The sequence below is a fragment of the Scylla paramamosain genome, chromosome 15 (genome assembly GCF_035594125.1).
Source record: "Scylla paramamosain isolate STU-SP2022 chromosome 15, ASM3559412v1, whole genome shotgun sequence".
NCBI lineage: Eukaryota > Metazoa > Arthropoda > Malacostraca > Decapoda > Portunidae > Scylla > Scylla paramamosain.
The window spans coordinates 15,483,965-15,502,428 of NC_087165.1; the positions used below are offsets into that span (position 1 = coordinate 15,483,965).

At 39.7% G+C, this 18,464-nt stretch overlaps 3 protein-coding genes across 3 annotated transcripts; 1 reads left to right on the forward strand and 2 right to left on the reverse strand.

Annotated features, from left to right (window-relative positions):
* Positions 1 to 1,534: 1,534 nt before the first annotated feature.
* Positions 1,535 to 2,485, reverse strand: LOC135107522 (neuropeptide-like protein 31). The gene is made up of 3 exons (XM_064017485.1): positions 2,339 to 2,485; positions 1,839 to 2,052; positions 1,535 to 1,647 (listed from the first exon to the last, which is right to left on the reverse strand). Exons 1-3 carry the CDS (start codon positions 2,390 to 2,392, stop codon positions 1,643 to 1,645), a joined length of 273 nt encoding a protein of 90 aa, XP_063873555.1. The 5' UTR covers positions 2,393 to 2,485; the 3' UTR covers positions 1,535 to 1,642.
* A 3,841-nt stretch (positions 2,486 to 6,326) lies between these two features.
* On the reverse strand, positions 6,327 to 7,524 carry LOC135107523 (keratin-associated protein 19-2-like). The gene is made up of 3 exons (XM_064017486.1): positions 7,385 to 7,524; positions 6,627 to 6,849; positions 6,327 to 6,435 (listed from the first exon to the last, which is right to left on the reverse strand). Exons 1-3 carry the CDS (start codon positions 7,394 to 7,396, stop codon positions 6,431 to 6,433), a joined length of 240 nt encoding a protein of 79 aa, XP_063873556.1. The 5' UTR covers positions 7,397 to 7,524; the 3' UTR covers positions 6,327 to 6,430.
* A 7,355-nt stretch (positions 7,525 to 14,879) lies between these two features.
* On the forward strand, positions 14,880 to 15,828 carry LOC135107524 (keratin-associated protein 19-2-like). The gene is made up of 3 exons (XM_064017487.1): positions 14,880 to 14,976; positions 15,333 to 15,567; positions 15,719 to 15,828. The coding sequence occupies exons 1-3, from the start codon at positions 14,965 to 14,967 to the stop codon at positions 15,721 to 15,723; spliced, it is 252 nt and encodes an 83-aa protein (XP_063873557.1). The 5' UTR covers positions 14,880 to 14,964; the 3' UTR covers positions 15,724 to 15,828.
* The last annotated feature ends 2,636 nt before the right edge of the window (positions 15,829 to 18,464 follow it).

The following is an 18,464-nucleotide window of genomic DNA, read 5'->3' on the forward strand; positions in this document are numbered from 1 at the left end:
AGAGATGTAAGATTTCGGCGATGAGAGAGAGGCTGAAGACAGTCAGTTAGAGGAGAGGAGTTGATGAGGCGAAAAGCTTCTGATTCCAACTTGTCTAGAAGAGCGGTATGAGTGGAACCCTCCCTTCCCAAGACATGTGAAGCATACCCCAAACGTGGACGAATAAGGCCCTTGTACAGAATTAACAGCTGAGGGCGTGAGAAAAACTGACGGAGACGTCTCAGGAAGAGTAACTTCATAGAAGCTGTTTTAGCTAGAGATGAGATGTTAAGTTTCCAGTTCAGATTATATGTAAAGGAGAGAACAAGGATGTTCAGTATAGAAGAGGAGGACAGTTGAGTGTCATTGAAGAAGAGGGGATAGTTGTCTGGAAGGTTGTGTGGAGTTGGCAAATGGTGGAATTGAGGTTTTGAGGCATTGAACAATACCAAGTTTGCTCTGTCCTAATCAGAAATTTTAGAAAGATCAGAAGTTTGGGGTTCTGTGGCTTCCCTCCGTGAAATGTTTACTTCCTGAAGGGTTGTACGTGTGCATATATATATATGTATATATATATATATATATATATATATATATATATATATATATATATATATATATATATATATATATATATATATATATATTTGAAGAACTCTGTAAATAGCATAACCCACTCACTACTATTATATTCGTAGAAAAGGTGATGGCAAGCCACTTGTTTCAGCAGAAATCAAACAGTTAATTAACCAAACAAACTGCAAGCTAATGAAGTTACACAAGCTATAATATCATTCAGAGACACCACGAAGCACAAGTGACGGAGATTGCCGGAATGCAAAAGGAACTTGGAAAACCATCAATAGTCTTTCACGAAAAAAAAAAAACTAAAATTACTTTCATATTTTATTATAATTAAATGCAGTGTCGCAAAATAATTTAACACCTATTTCAGTAGCATTAGTAGCGCTCTAGCAACTAACATCAAAGATTTCCAGACTTACAAGATTTGTCATACTGAACTGGAGTTCTTCCTTTTCTTTAAACACACCTCGGCAGCAGAAATAAAAATGAGTTATTCATAACACGAAAGTCTTTCCTCCTGGCCATGATGATGCTCATATAACAATAATAAAGGATTGCTGTAATGTAATATTCTCACCCACCACATGTAATATTCTCGCCCACCACTTACTTTCCATATCATTGGAAATTGCCACAATAATATAATACAATATAAGGTATCGTATTGAGTATATACTGTTCAAAATTACATGGACAATAAATTAAACAATATCAATAATAATATATCTTAGCACTCAGTCAGTCAGTCAGTCAGTTATTCAGTCTGCTATTTATTTAGTCAGTCAGTTAGTCAACCAGTCTCTCTCTCTCTCTCTCTCTCTCTCTCTCTCTCTCTCTCTCTCTCTCTCTCTCTCTCTCTCTCTCTCTCTCTCTCTCTCTCCCAATCAGTCTGCGGGCAATAATAACCAACAAAAACAACAGAAAACATGGTTTTCGTGGTGAATGTCAACAAATGGTATTAAAAGAAAAATAAGATTTAGAGGAATTTATTGTCAAAAACATGTCTTAAGGATCACAACTGGCCGCTGGTTGTTGGCGTGACCGAGTATGTTGTCTTTTGCTTCCGCGGAAACGCTGGTTAACCTGAAAAACAGAAGAACATCATTGTCTTTGCATTGTACATTCACGAAGCAGATAGATCAGACGTTGAGCCTTATATAATCTTGTTTGTGAATTGTATAGTGCTGTAATCCTGCTGAACAAAGATATCCTTGGAGTAAGAAAACTTCGAGGAGTGGTCGAAACAGACTACTTGTGCCTCAGTCTTAACTCACCGTAATAACCGTATCCGCCATAGCCTCCATAGCCACCCCTGTAGCCACCAAAGCCTCCATATCCGCCACCAAAGCCTCCGAAGCCTCCGAAGCCTCCGAATCCACCAAATCCGCCATACCCACGGCTGAGGTACCCAGGCTCAGGCTCAGGCTCAGGCTTGGGGTATGCCAGGGCGGCGGCCACCAGCACCAGCACCGACAGCACGAGGAGCACCTGCAGCACAACATTGGTTAGCAGAGGAGTAGTGGAACAGAGTCAGGGTGCGGGGATTGCAATCACGACACAGTAGGTGGAGGATTGAAACTGTCAGACGTCTGTTTGTCTGGTTGTATACCTATGCACCGCTTTGTCCTGTCCCTTTTCTAGTGCGAAGTTGCTAGTCTAACAAATAATAATATAAAAAGGTTTCTCAGTATTAAACAAACAACAATGGGGGAACACCGCTGACTGTCTCCTTTGTGAATGGAGAGCGAGAAAGAGGTGAACGTGGGATGCTTACAGTCTTGCCCATGGTGTTCTGTGTTGAAGACTTGGGAGTGAGTCTGTCGTTCATTGCCTGTCGCCGCTCTTATATACTACACAAGTGTGGAGACTCGGTGCACTCCCACTCCTCCCTCCGCCCTTCAAGTACAAGACACACCCTGGCTGGCCTTGTAAAGGAGTGAGAGGTCTTGGAAGGCGGTGTGATGATTGTTCTCTTTGGAGGGTGTCGGAAGGCGCTCCATAAACACGAGTATAGACGAGTTTATCCACATTGGTTATGTTCACTGGAGATTGTTTTGATCAGAAGTTCTGTATTGACTTTTGTTTCTCTTTGCCATGTATGACGATATAATCTTTATGGGATGAAGGCGCCGCCACATTGTATGCTCTTATAATGGCCTGGTTTGGAAGCTCATGCTGCTCCACTTGTCTGAGGTTGTATTTGGGGTCACGGTGAGCGCGGGAAAGGTACGGACGTGAACCACTCCACCACTCCATAGTGTGTAAATATTTGATCGATGAATGATTAATGCTCTTTATTCGAAAGACTAGGTGTGTGTGTGTGTGTGTGTGTGTGTGTGTGTGTGTGTGTGTGTGTGTGTGTGTGTGTGTGTGTGTGTGTGTGTGTGTGTGTGTGTGTGTGTGTGTGTGTCGTGGATCTGTTTCTGAATAAGTGCATGCATACATATGTTCCATAGTTATGTAAATTCAATTACATACTTGCGTAAATAGTAATCTGAGTTAATTACTTCAGGAATGTGTCTGTGCTTGTCGAGTGTTCCCTCGACATCCGTTGGCTGCGGGTTCCTAATTACACAAGGGTCCCTGCGAGCAAGGAATGCAGTTCAGTGTGCTATAATTGATTTACTGTCCCTCTCGCTAAGGAAATGTGACTCATTGTCTATGACATGTACTGCCTTGCAACACCTCGGTGATACACACGGATGCTCTTTACCTGCAAAGTAGCGCATTGCATTGTAATTTCTCTCTCGGTATGGAAATTCCGTGATTAAAATAATTTACCTGAGCTATTACGTAAACGATGATTTATTGTGCTTTAAAATTACTTGTTGTACCGTTATGAAAAAAAATAAAAAAAAAAACAGCTAGGTAACAGATCAAAGTGGGTAGAGCTTCTGATGTAAATAATCCTGAGAATTACGCGTATTTCACACCATTATGAGCTCAGCAGTGTCTGCATTTGCTGGTAATAGTGTTGCAGAAGTGACGCGGATTAAGGAAAAGAAGTTGCGCTCATACGTATGTGACTTGTACCACAGGACGCGCGACAACCTTACCCAGTTCCTTAAGGTGGGAATGGAAGCGTCATCTGCGAAAGTTCTCAGTTTTTTCCACCTCCAGGGAATAAAATAAACTGCAGCGAACCTTTGTAGCAGGTGTCCCTCTCGATGTAAGTGTCAGCAGCTGCGTTCAGCCATGGATAGCCTGTTGCTCAGAACTGCAGAGCTCAGTATGACCAGCATATGTGGAAAACACTGCACCTGTCCCAGCTGGAAACTTAAAAAAAAATTAACCAGATATCTAGGTGGAAGGAAAAGTTGCCACCAGCCCTCGTGCAATCCAACTAGTGATAAAACTAACTCTCTAAGTACATGTTAGGAAGGAGGAAAAAAATGCATCCTGTGAAATGGGTGTGGCCTGATGTGATGCAATGGCGTGAAAAAGAAAACAAAAGTAATTTTCGTACCGTGTAATACGCAAGATATGACAACTATGAACCCAAAATTTCATTACTGCTTAAATCTTTCAACACTGTGTCTTCGCTGTGTGGCGCAAGGAACATTACGTCCACTCCCCGGCCTGCAGCACCGAGCCACTCCCCAGGCAGGTAGTCCAGCCTGGCGTCAGGTGGCGCTGAGAAATGTTTGCTGCATAATTAAAGGAGTAAACTTTTTTCTGCTTTTTTATTTATTTATTTATTTTTTTTTTTTTTTTGTATTGTAGATTTTTTTTTTTTTTTTTTTTTTTTTGCAACATATTTCCGCCCGCAACTCCCTCTGTTTATGTGTGTGTGCGTGCTTCCTTGTTTACATCTCTCTCTCTCTCTCTTTTTCTCTCTCTCTCTCTCTCTCTCTCTCTCTCTCTCTCTCTCTCTCTCTCTCTCTCTCTCTCTCTCTCTGCTTATCTATATATCTGTCTATCAGTCTACTCATCTGTCCATTAGTTAACCCACCGGTATGTATACTTTTTATCCATCCATCCATCTAGTCAGCCATTCATCCATCTGTTTATCTGTTTTATTCATTAATCAATTCGACTATATATATATATATATATATATATATATATATATATATATATATATATATATATATATATATATATATATATATATATATATATATATATATATACTCGTATATATATATATATATATATGTTATTCTTTTCTTTTCACATTCTATTTTTTTTTTTTTTATGTCCATGACTGTTGGCAGTTTGCCTTGCGAATTGAACCAAACCCACCACTCCTTACACTCAAGACTCAAACTAAACTCCGTGGTTTTACTTGTCGACGTTCAAGGACTGCTAGATAGTTAAATTACTAAAGAATGCATGTAGAATAGTGAAAACAGTTGTCCTCCGGTGAGGTTTGAACAACTTTGTCACTTCCGCATTTCACTTAGCTACCGGCTCCCACTCACTGAAAAACAGAAAACTGGCACTGGATCTTTTCTTAAGAAATATTTATATTTTGTTGTAAGGAGACAAAGTGAGCTTACCTCCTTTCACGGTGAAAGTCTTCCGTTAAGGCTGTCTTAATTAGCGTGCGAGGCTTAAGCCTCGCCACGCTAATTAAGACTTAAGGCTTAAGCCTCAAACTGGGTGCTGCAGCAACCTGCGATGCCACAGACAGTACCCAGGGTTGCCACAAGATTATCATGAATTTTGTCTTCTCTAGATCATTTCAACGTACATTTGCAAAAATAGCGTTTGCAAAAGTCTGCATACAATAAATCATCACTGTAAGAAGACATGATGTGCAGTATTTTTCGTCAGGTAATGTGTTGAATATGTTTTCAGTGTTGCCAGTGTTGCTAGATATACGTTTATAGCTCTTACGTTTATCTAGTGATAATTCTTCTCATAAGTTCTGTGTTTGTATATCTGAACATCTATTCTATGTTAATTTTGCCTTGAATATGGATAATAATTTAAAGTCATTAATTAAAGTAATTAAAATTGACAGGTGAAATTGTATGTTAAAACTAAATTGATCTGAGGTGGGATGTCACAGAAAGGGTTACATAGGTGAGGGGCGCCACACAGAATTACAGAGGTGAGGGGGTGCCACAAAAAAGTGCTACATTGTGATGGGGTGCCACAGAGAGGGCTACATAAGTGAGGGGGGATTCCATAAAAAAAAGGACTACATAAGTGAGGGGTGCCACAGAAAGAGCTACATAAGTGAGGGGTGCTACAAAAAGAGCTACATAAGTGAGGGGTGCCACAGAAAGAGCTACATAAGTGAGGGGTGCCACAGAAAGAGCTACATAAGTGAGGGGTGCCACAGAAAGAGCTACATAAGTGAGAGGGAGCCACAGAAAGGGCTACGTAAGTGAGAGGGAGCCACAGAAAGGGTTATATAAGTGAGAGGGTGCCATAGAAAGGGTTATTTAAGTTCAGTGTACCGTCACCGAAGTAAAGTTTGAGAACTACTGGCTTTTTTTCCCTGTAAAGTAATTATATAGGGTGGTGATGATGGTGATAATGATGGTGTCTTAATATCCTACCTCGTTCTTTAATTCTCTCTATTTTTGTGTCTGTTTTCACGTGGAGGCGCGCGCGCACTCGTGTGTGTGTGTGTGTGTGTGTGTGTGTGTGTGTGTGTGTGTGTGTAAGGTTGTATATCTCACTGAACACACACACACACACTCGCTCTGTCTCTCTCTCTCTCTCTCTCTCTCTCTCTCTCTCTCTCTCTCTCTCTCTCTCTCTCTCTCTCTCTCTCTCTCTCTACCAAAGAATAAGAAAACCAAAGAAACAATCCAATCATTTATTTCTCTACGCACATTTTTTATCACCCTATTATCTTGAAGTAATGGAGAATGTTCATTTTCTTTCGTTCGCTGGCTGAGCGCTGAAGTTAACCTGGGGAGAAAGTAAGCAAGAGTTAGTGCATATTGTTACGATAAGAACAAGCCAGTTTATGTTCTTCTGGTCACTCGTGAGTTGCAATATCGTCTGGGTGATTAAGAGTCAGTGTTGAATAGGTGATAAGTAATAATGTCTCCACCATAGCCGCCTGGACTGGACTGGTCGAAACAGACTACTTAACTCACCGTAATAACCATATCCGCCATAGCCACCGTAGCCGCCCCTGTAGCCGCCATAGCCTCCACCGTAGCCTCCAAATCCGCCTCTGTAGCCACCAAAGCCTCCGAAGCCTCCTCTGAATCCACCAAATCCGCCATACCCACGGCTGAGGTATCCAGGCTCAGGCTCAGGATTGGGGTCTGCCAGGGCGGCGGCCACCAGCACCAGCACCGACAGCACGAGGAGCACCTGCAACACAACATTGGTTAGCAGAGGAGCGGTGGAACAGAACTAGGGTGCGGGGATTGCGTGAGCTGATCCAGTTGCGTGGGTACAGGTGGGAGAGAGAAGTGAGAGGGTATCTGCAGTGTTTGAAATGACGAATAAATAGCATCAGACCTTTTAGTTGGCCGTTACGAGGCTGACTGTGATGTGCTATATTATAAAAGTGAGAGTAGTTAAGGATATGGGATGAATGGTAAAGGTTGAGTATGGACATGTGTGAGTGATATATCTTTTTATAAGATTATCTTTCTGTCTATGTCCTTTTGAACTTATTTAGGACTTAGCTGTAAATCTGCTTTGCCAGTATATGTATGTATATGAGCATGGATGAGAAGAAAACAGGATTATCTAGCAACTTTCAAGACAGTGAGCAAGCAATGATAAGGAATCACGGTTGGTGTATCGCCAGGGTGAAGTGATTTTATGAGTGTGCGCAAGACAGCGATTGGTGAAGTGAGTTGTAGTGTGGTGAGTTGCTGTGTGTGTGTTCAGTGCTTACAGTCTTGCCCATGGTGTTCACTGCTTGCGACTTGGGGAGTTGATGTCGCTCCCGTCGCGGCGCCCCGTTATATATCAGGCTGACTGTGCAAGGCGTGGTCTGCACCTTGAGCGTGGCCACAATGACACTCCCTTCGCCGGCCTTGAGTGCTGGGGGGTCGCAGGCCTTTGATAGCGGTGGCAGTGTCTTATTTTGGAGGCTTTGCGGAAGGAGTTCTGGTTTCGTGAATGTAAAATTAACAATCAGCCGAGAAGGTGTAATTGAACGTGTGTCTTTGTGTGTGTGTGTGTGTGTGTGTGTGTGTGTGTGTGTGTGTGTGTGTGTGTGTGTGTTCGCTCAAATTAGAGACTAACAGATACAAAAATGTTTACACAATCTACCATGATATTTGTGTTCAGTATTGCCAGGATTTCCATGAGTTACTTCTGGCAACATTCACACCACAACGCGGGTAAACCCGCATCGCTGCGCCAAAATACTCTCATGAAAGCGAGAACTTACTCACGTGATCGGCGAGAAGGTGGCGAGGTAGAGGCTTGCGCCGCTTTATAGAAGTAAATGATTAAATAGTTGTGGGAACATGACTTATAAATATCAGGATTAGAATAAATGGAGCAATATTTGAGAGTATAATTGATGACACATTTTAGTTGATACCAAATTTCACCAGGATTTAATACCATTACTGACAAAGGTACGAGTATATGTCACCACATTAGAGGTCCATTCACCGTCACCACAACACTCCACACAATTCTCTGTCACCGCTCTTCACAACACAGCGATGACCAGAAAGAACGATTAGCCACAGCGCGCATGCAACCTACTCGTTTCAATCTTCCCTTTCATTTCCATTTGTGAAGTATTCCTAACCCAGCCTCTTCCTCTCCTCTCTTCCTTGCACCCCCTCACTTGAAGCTTCCATACAAAACATATGTATAGGGATTAGAATGAATGACACAAGAGTTGGGATCATATTGCAAAGGACATTTTAGTGTAAGCAGAACCTTCTAACTGGGATAAAAAAATATTGAGATGTAATGATAAAAATAGAAACACGAAGAAAGATCAGTGTCATGAGATTAACGCCTTTGCTCTATCATTCTCATTTCCTTCAGCATTGCCACATCCAGGAATGCAATTTCACAATCAGATACATGTTCAGCATTATGTTCAGACCCCATTGTGTTGTGTTCCCGTGCTTGTATGCAACACATGTTTGAGTCAGGGTGGTGGTACTGACATGATTCAGATGACCACTGGATGTCCATCCCTTATGCCTTTATTATAAAAAAAATAAAAAAAACTTTTGCTAGACACTTAGTTGTAACCAAATACAGGATTTAACAGAGCACTGTACATGTATTTCCAGCAACCCCTACGCTCTCTGTTTACATCATGACCAATAACCAAGGAGTGAAGAAGTGTGTGGTGATCTTGGAAGCAACGGTACACAGAGAGAACCACTTGGCACTGCCTCTACTCGTACCGCGAGTCTTTGTGTTCACTTGTGGTGCATGGGGAGGGTGGGTGAGCGGGAGCGCGCCCTGAATCGCTTGAAGAGTGGCCGAGGGGATTGACCAAGCGGAGACGAGTGAGAGAATTACAGGCCTATGAACCAATAGCTGTATTATTTTAAATATTAAAGTATCTGAAGCATATACGTAGGGATATGGTCACTTAAATGTTAAGGAAAAAAGAGGAGTTATCACATCGCATTCTGTAATACAAAGATCCAGTCCCTCCACACTGGTGCGATCACGCCCATGTGTTGCTCAAGCGAACAGCAACACTTGCACCTCCGCTAAAATAGACCATTCTTGCAGAAATTTTCTGACACGAATTATGAATGAAAGTTATATACGAATATTTAGGAAACAAGCAACGATATTTCAGCGCTAAAACTATTTAGATTTCAAACAATATGCAATTTTTACATCCGATACTCAATACCACACTTCTTCATTCAAAGCGCAAGTAATCGGGCTTCAGATGATGGACCTTTCTTTTTTTTTTTGTGACAAATTTCCCTTCACTTGTAATATAATGACTTATGATTGAAAACACTCTTGCATCGTCAGCAGCTGCTCGTGGAGGAATCTAATTACCATCCATTTCGCTCACCAGCGAAATATTGTTATTACATAAGGTTTTCATGTCCTATCCACCACCTTCATTTCTCTCTCTCTCTCTCTCTCTCTCTCTCTCTCTCTCTCTCTCTCTCTCTCTCTCTCTCTCTCTCTCTCTCAAACGTGGATCCCTAATACAGCGGAGACACTGAAGGAACCTTCCTCTCATATTCCAAACGTGTGCGACATAACAATAAAATTTAGAAAAAAAATGTACAGTGGAATACTTACAATCTCAAATCAAAGGCAGTGAAATAAATAATGTTGTTAAATAAAGTAAAAAAATGTACATAAAATAACTACATATAAGAAATGACCTTTGTTATGAAAATAAAGTTTACAACAGAAGAAAGAAGGTATGTAGCCATATTGAGAGGAAAGTATGTAATGAAACAGCATATGTAAATTTAAAGTTACACTTAATTTTGGTACAGTAAAACTTTTATTATGGTGGGCAGTTCTGGGATTATTATATGAAGGATAGACGTAAATGGTCTACAGTCTGAACAGAGAAGGATGACCATGATTCAGAATTTCACCTGGCTAGGGTGAAATATCTGAGTCCAATAAAGGAAGTAAAAGTAAAGCTCCTTTAGTTGACCCTTTCACTACAATATGTAATAATTCATAGCACCAGACGCAATGAAATATCTATAGACATTGACGGGAAAGAAAGAAAAAAAGGAGTTAAAAGAAAAGATTTTATGTGCCTGTAGAGCAGGAAGAAATGTCTCAGAGTGGTTAGGGAAAACATGTCAAGCAGCAGGGAAAGTGTTAAGAATAAGTTTAAACTCGTAGGAATGATTATAACGTATTTAAGATTGATATTCAAAGAAGAAACAGACAAAAATTTCTTTACAAACACGATTGTAAACCAATGGAGCAAACTTATGAAGAACATGTTAAATACGCAGACATGAGAGAGCTTCAAGATTTTGGATGAATTCATGGATGGGAGTGCCAGGTGGTAAGTCTTAAGTGCTCAGGAGCTGCCTTTTGTAGGCCAGCTGGTCTTTTGCAGTCTCCTTATTTTCTTTTGTTCTTACACACACACACACACACACACACACACATACACACACACACGTGTATATATATATATATATATATATATATATATATATATATATATATATATATATATATATATATATATATATATATATATATATATATACTCGTATATCAGCGGGTTCGGCCAAGAGCAAATAGAAAAAAACAAAAGGATAGTGCAATTCGCCTATCAAAACAATAGGTGTAGGGGAACCGAAGGAGAGGCCAGCGGTTTTTCAGGTGTCCTGATATTCCGGTTTTAAATTCGTTCATGTCGTAAACAGGACGTATAAACAGGAAGAAAATTCCAGGGTCTACTAGTAAATGCGATGGAAATTGAAGATACTGATTAACTCTTACATTATCTGTTAAGGTGGACAGAATATGAGGAATGAAAGTAAGAAGTCTTTTGCAGCGAGGCCGCGTACGCAGGAAACATACATTTACAAAATTCGCAAGAGCAGTAGCCACGGAAATAACGGTAGAAGATCGTAGGAAGCGCAACATTGCTGCAATGAGTGAGAGAATCAAGACAATTTCTTAGGGGGAAGAGAGAGAGAGAGAGAGAGAGAGAGAGAGAGAGAGAGAGAGAGAGAGAGAGAGAGAGAGAGAGAGAGAGAGAGAGAGAGAGAGAGAGAGAGAGAGAGTCATATTTGGATTTTTATTTATTTATTTATTTATTTTTTTTTTTGTGTGTGTGTGTGTGTGTGTGTGTGTGTGTGTGTGTGTGTTCGTATTCATCTTTTGAAAGATGTCGTTGAGAAGAGTCAGCTGGCGGAAACATTAGCCGCAGCCCTGACAGCCGGCAACAATCATCGTCTGGAAGCACTTGTTGTCAGTGTGATTGGGGAGGGGAGAGGGGCCGCACCCCCGCGCCGACCTACGCACGTACGCAAGCATTCCATTAAAGATTAAAAAATCATAGATATTATGAACATGTCCTTGAGGTGTGCGGGGAAAGTATCGCATAGGTATTGTCCCGTGAGTGTTTTTTTTTTTTTTTTTTTTTTTTTTTTTTTTTTTTTTTTTTTTTAGCAAACGAAAAATCTTGATACGGTGTGTCGACTTTGGTTGCATGACGCAGTGTGCAAAGTAGTGGATGCTGGTTGGGGGAGAAGGGGGTGCAACGATAAAACACTCACACGCACACACTAATATAAATAAATAAATTAGTATAATATATATATATATATATATATATATATATATATATATATATATATATATATATATATATATATATATATATATATATATATATATATATATATATATATATATATATATATATATATATATATATATATATATATATATATATATATATATATATATATATATATATATATATATATATATATATGTATAATTTCATTTCACGTCAGAGAATTTTATATTTCTGCCGTGTAAGATCTAAGATCTTCCTTACATATGGTTTCAAACCAGGATACCCTATCAGCATGACCATATTAGGGTCACACTGAAAGCAAGGCCGTTTGACATCAGCAGTGGTGCATTGGACCGCTGGCGAGTGATCTTTATGAGATAATAGCTGGAGTTCCAGGGGCCTAATTAGCAGGATCATGGCGGAGTTAGCTGGACCTGCAGTGTAGAGGAGGATGGCGACACTCCGTAAATCTCTCTCCAGCGCCTTAAGTCAGCGAGGTGCAGTATCTGGTTAAACTCCCTACCTTTACCAGGACACCCTTAGATGATCACGAGATCCCTGCAGCGATGAAGCACCAGGCCAAAGCAGTTGTCAGACCAGACCCAGAGCAAGGGATGCTAAGAATGTCTGGGTTCAAATAGGCCTTCTTTCATCTCGACACTAACTCTTAAAGGTAATGCTAAGGTTTTCTCTGGTTAGTAAATGGTGTCGAATGGGATATCATGGAGAATGGAAGAGGTCCTGAGAATAATAAGCGGTCTCATTTGTTCATACGGACAAAAAGTCAATGAGTGATTTTTTAATTGTCTCAGAATGACGTTGTGAAGGACCCAAAAAAGCAAAAAAAGAAAAAAGTTATTTTCGCATCGTCCAAAACACAAAAGAATAAATAAATAGATAAGTAAATAAATAAATAAATAAATAAATAAATAAATATATATATATATATATATATATATATATATATATATATATATATATATATATATATATATATATATATATATATATATATATATATATATATATATATATATATATATATAAAACGATGATGAACACAACATTTCAACACATCGCGTATAACTTCAGCACCGTTTCTTCATTGTCTGACAACGAACATTACGTCCACGTCCCCAACCAGGCCTAGAGCACGTGCGCGCGCGCACACACACACACACACACACACACACACACACACACACACACACACACACACACACACACACACACACACACACACATGTTTTTGTTTTACTGTCTTGCGTCGTTCTCATCTTCATTGGTATCCAGATCTTTGCACACCGAGTCATGCAGGCACACACAACACTATAAAAAAAAAAAAAAATTCTTTGCTGATTAAGCAGAATTATAATATTCGTACCTTTAGTGTGTTTGACCACCTTCTCCCCATCCAGCATTCACTGTTTTGCACACTGCGTCATGCAAATAAAGTCGGCACACCGTATCAAGATTTTTTTCATTTGCTTATAAAAAAAAAAAAACTCATGGGACAATACTCATGCGTGACTTTCCCCGCACACCTCAAGGATATATTCAAAATATCTATGATTTTTTAATCTTTAATGGAATGCTTGCGTACGTGCGTAGGTCGGTGCGAGGGTGCGGCCCCTCTCCCCTCCCCAGTCACACTGACAACAAGTGCTTCCAGACGATGATTGTTGCCGGCTGTCTGGGCTGCGACTAATGTTTCCACCAGCTGACTCTTCTCAACGACGCTTTTAAAACGATAAAAAGAAAAGAGAGAGAGAAAAATAAACTCACTCTTCAAGTATGATTCTCTCTCTCTCTCTCTCTCTCTCTCTCTCTCTCTCTCTCTCTCTCTCTCTCTCTCTCTCTCTCTCTCTCTCTCTCTCTCTCTCTCTCTCTCTCTCTCTCTCTCTCTCTCTCTCTCTCTATATATATACACAGACATTATGAGAACATATAAAATAAGGGAAACTGTAAGAAACCGTCAGGCCTACACTCGGCAGTCCTTATGTGAAACATGCCTCCCTGTTTCAACCTTTCTATAAAGAATCAATTTATTCCTTTCTCTTTTTCAAATATAATCTTATCAAGCTTGAACCCATTGTTTCTTTCCCTCTCCTGATTGGTGAATTTCAAGATTTTGTTTGTCATCCTTGTTTTATCCGTTGAAGACCTCTAACAGATGTTGATTTAATCCACGCCTCTCTAAATGATGTAAATTTAAAAGCTTCAACATCCTCTCATTAAGGAAGACTTATCCCACGTACCGTCTCAGTCATCCTCCTCTATACTGATTCTAAAACACCGATTTATTTTGTTTCTGGCCTCTGGGCATTGTTTTCTCTGACGGAGGTCAAAGCTAATTAAAATTTTTGAAACTTTTCTTACTTTGATCTTACAAGAGCCTTGTTCTTTATTGTATACCTGTTATGTAGATTCCCTCTGTCTACGCTGAGTACTTTACATTTGCTAATATTAAATTGTATTTGCTATATATCTGTCCATTCGCTGATCTTTTCCACGTTTGTCTGCAGAACGGCTGCATCAAAGTTCGACCTACTTAATCTACCTATGTTCATGAGTTCCTGAAATTGACAAATACCGCTGCTAATCCCCTTATCTGTATATATATATATATATATATATATATATATATATATATATATATATATATATATATATATATATATATATATATATATATATATATATATATATATATTTTTTTTTTTTTTTTTCTTCTTTTTGTACGAGTACTATTTTTTTTTTTACTTTCTTTAGCGAGATAATATATTTCACTATCATTCAGTTGAGATTGTAAATACTTTTTATGTATAAATGAGCACCATATGCAAAAAAAAAAAAAAGAAGAGAAAAAAGAAAAAAAAAAAAAAAAAACCGCCATGTACTGCGAAGTGCTGCTCCTTAACCAGGCACTTCTCCCACCACTTGTGGTTGCCTCACGCGGGTTTCGGAAATATGTTGTGTGTTTTTTTTTTTTTTTTTTTTTTTTTTATGATGGTAGTACCAAATAGCTGTAACAGTAACTCCAAGAAAAATCCTTCTACTGTTGCTCAATTTGCACTCGACGTAAGTATAGCCCTGATAATAATAGTAATAATAATATGTAATGCGTCCCCTGTTTGCAAGGTGCGCCACGCCTTCCGCCACCACACTTGTATATAACACCGCCGAGGAGGGCTTGTCACAGTACTTCCAAATCTCCCGCACTGAACACCATGAGCAAGTCTGTAAGTACAGCATCACATCTCACCACTAGCTTCCCTGTACACAATTCACCGAGGCGATGCAAGATTATCCATTGCCCTTACCGAAGTATTAAAGGAATCAATCAACCAATCAATCAATAATGCCAAGTACGGACGTACAAACAAATCAGTTTCTTCAGAGGCCGCTATTACCAATTTACTTGCTCACTTCATCATGACAGTCCTCTCCGTCCCTACGCCTCAATAAGTCTTCCTTACCACATTAGTTTCTAGATTCAGCTGAGAACTTTTCCCTCGCCCACTCCCAAATTTGCTCACCTTAGGCCATGCATGCTTCTTGCTGCACTATACTCGTATAACTATCACTTGTACTGCAGGTGTTTCTCGTGCTGTCGATGCTGATGCTGCTGGCCGCCGCCATGCCGGCCCCTAACCCTGGGCCTGAGCCTGAGCCTGGCTTCGGTTGGTCTGGCGGCCATGGTGGCTATGGTGGCTTCAGAGGTGCCTTTGGTGGTTTCAGTGGTAGTAATGTCGGCTATGGCGGCTTTGGTGGATATGGCAGTTATGGTAGTTATGGTGGACACAGAGGTCACAGTGGTTATGGCTACCGTGGTAAGTGAAATGTGAGCCTGTATCAGTGTCGTCAGTTTCCAATATTTGTCAGTCTTTGATTATCTTGATTCAGTTTCATAGACTACAAGACTTTATTTTAGCTCAATGATCGTAACAGCTGTGACTTAAGTATTGCTTCTCTCTTTTACAGGTTAACTCCATCTCCCTTCCAAACAGCAGGAAATTGATTCATTAACTTCAAGATCTAATGTTCATTGCTAAAAGTTGTTTTTTCGAAATAAATGTGAAATATTTCTGACATTTTGAGTTTTCTTCTGTAGCCTGAATATGAAGTACGAAGGAACGCTAATTTCCCTTGTCTTTATCATTTTGGGACTCGTGAAAGGACGCAGTGATAGAATACTTTAAAGATAAGTTATGCTTGCGAGTTGTAGGAATGGAATAAGCATGATGACGTGCATGGGCAAAGTCAAGAATACTCAGGAACTGTTTAGTGGCTGGTCTTTACGTACAAGTGTACTTTTCTTATGATTTATACATGTATATTACAGGCATGAAATGAAAAGGTCTTAACTGTATAACTGAACTGGTGTCAGCATTTAAAACCCCAAAGGGGATCCGCAGTCGGTCCATAAGTCAGCAATCTGTCCTTGCGGTTGTTTCTCGTAAGATAGCACTCCTTGATAGGTCCTGTGGATCAGTGATCACGTGAGTAAGTTCTCGCTGTTGTGAGTGTTTTGGGGCAGCGATGTGGTTTTACCCTCGTAGTGCTGTGTGTGTTGTGAGGCGTAACTCAAGGAAATCCAGATAATATTGAACACATATTTATATCAGATAGCTCCTGTGGGCGAGGTACCGGTAATATGGAGGCAGGCGAATATTATACCTGTCTTTAAGAAAGAAGATAGCGTCTAATTATAGACCTATCAGCTTAACTTGTGTTGTAGGTAAAATAATGGAGTCAATAATAGCGAAGAACATTAGGGAGCATTTAGAAAAAAATAACTTGATAAATCAGTCACAGCATGGCTTCACGAAGGGGAAGTCTTGCCTGACGAACTTGTTAAGTTTTTACAGTAAAGTTTACGAGGCAGCAGATAATGGTGATAGTTATGACATCCTATATCTGGACTTTAGTAAAGCGTTTGACAAGGTACCCTATCAGAGGCTCCTGAGAAAGGTTAGGGCGTACGGGATGGATGGGAAAGTGTTAGGCTGGATAAGGTCAGTTTAAGGCTTGCAGTTTCTCTTATTTCTTATGTTCTTATGTTCTTATGTTAACTCGATGTTGAAATCCTGGGCGACAGAAAGCACCATCAAAATTAGAAGAGTGCTGGAAAATGTCTGCCGGGTATTTATTTGTAAAGCACTGCGAATCTCGCTGTTCCCTTGAGACACTAGCAAAATACTACAGAAAAGAAGGATGAGTTAGATTTCTTCCCTTGTAGACTCGCTAATGTTTATTTTCAAATCTTTTGTATTAGTATATCTTAAGGAAAGGCAATAATGTTGTGGTTTATCTTGCTTCAAACTCCATACTGCCTTTCCTTAGATTGTCGGAATAGATACCACTTATTTACTGTTCCTCTCATTTAAACAAAATTTAGTTTTTCCCTCATTTCAATTAAGTAGAACTGGTTCGTTCTCCATTATTAATCTACGCGAGATGCTTCATATCCGAATGAAGGTGTTTTCAACAATTTTAACTCAAAACTTTATCCAATAACCTTCCTTTGTCCTTAAATTGGTTTTGGTTTTCTCTAATAAGGAAAACTGAAGTCCACACAGCCAGAAACAAAATAGAATGAATGCATTTCTGAAATTGCCTTTACCAGTTCCATCTGCTGACTTTATAATGAGGCCTCATCCGTTCATAAACCGGTGGCTCTTAATTTGGTGGTGGGAGGGAATCTTCCTGTAAGTCCGAATAGTCAAAAGGAAAAGGAAATAGGTTATGTATGTGTAAATCAGCAAGTGTAGGACTTTGAGGAGCTGTGTGGCTGTCCTAAGACATTATTCTGTATTTCCACCTTCCTATGACTTGTATTCCTTCGAGAGGGAGGTCTCAAGACACTTATCCTTCAATTTTTGACTACCGCTTTGGGCCTTTTTCTGGGGCTGGCACCTCAGTGGGCTTTTTTTTTTTTCTTTTTATTGGATTTTTGTTGCCCTTGGCCAGTGTCCCTCCTACATAAAAAAAAAAAAAAAAAAAAAAATTCGCGGCACCACATTGGCTTAAGACACCAACGTTTCTACTCCCTGAAAGGTCGCCCCGTCTCATCTCAGTGTATGGGTAAATTCTCTCAAGTAGTGTCTTCATTGACATAACATTTAATAGCAGCTTTAATTCATAATATCATCACGAGTGCTGGACAGGGGCGTGGGTTTTTCCAAAATATTTAAAAACCAAGTGGGAGAGAGGACCCGTTTCTTGATGGTTGGCCGCATTTTACTAATGAGAAAGTTAAAAAGTTAACTCACACACACACACACACACACACACACACACACACACACACACACACACACACACACACACACACACACACACACACACACACACACACACACACACATACGCACACACACCAATACTACAACCGTTAGTACCACCTGTCACGTCCAATCCGGTTCAGTTGTGGTTTGTTGATGTGTCACATTTCTATTGCTTTACATGGAAATCAATGAATAGATAAGTAAGTAGATATATGAACAAATAGATATATGAACAAATTACAAATATATGTCTTGAAACAACATTAATGAATAAACTATAGAAGAAATGTTAAGTATGTTTTCTTAAGTTAATATTAATGCGTGCTTCACAGGCAATCACTGCTTAACAGTCAGGTAGTCATGTCATTAGCGCCACCCCTATTTAAACACGTGCCGTATACAGTTACACAGGACAAAGGATTAAGAAAAATGTTTAACGG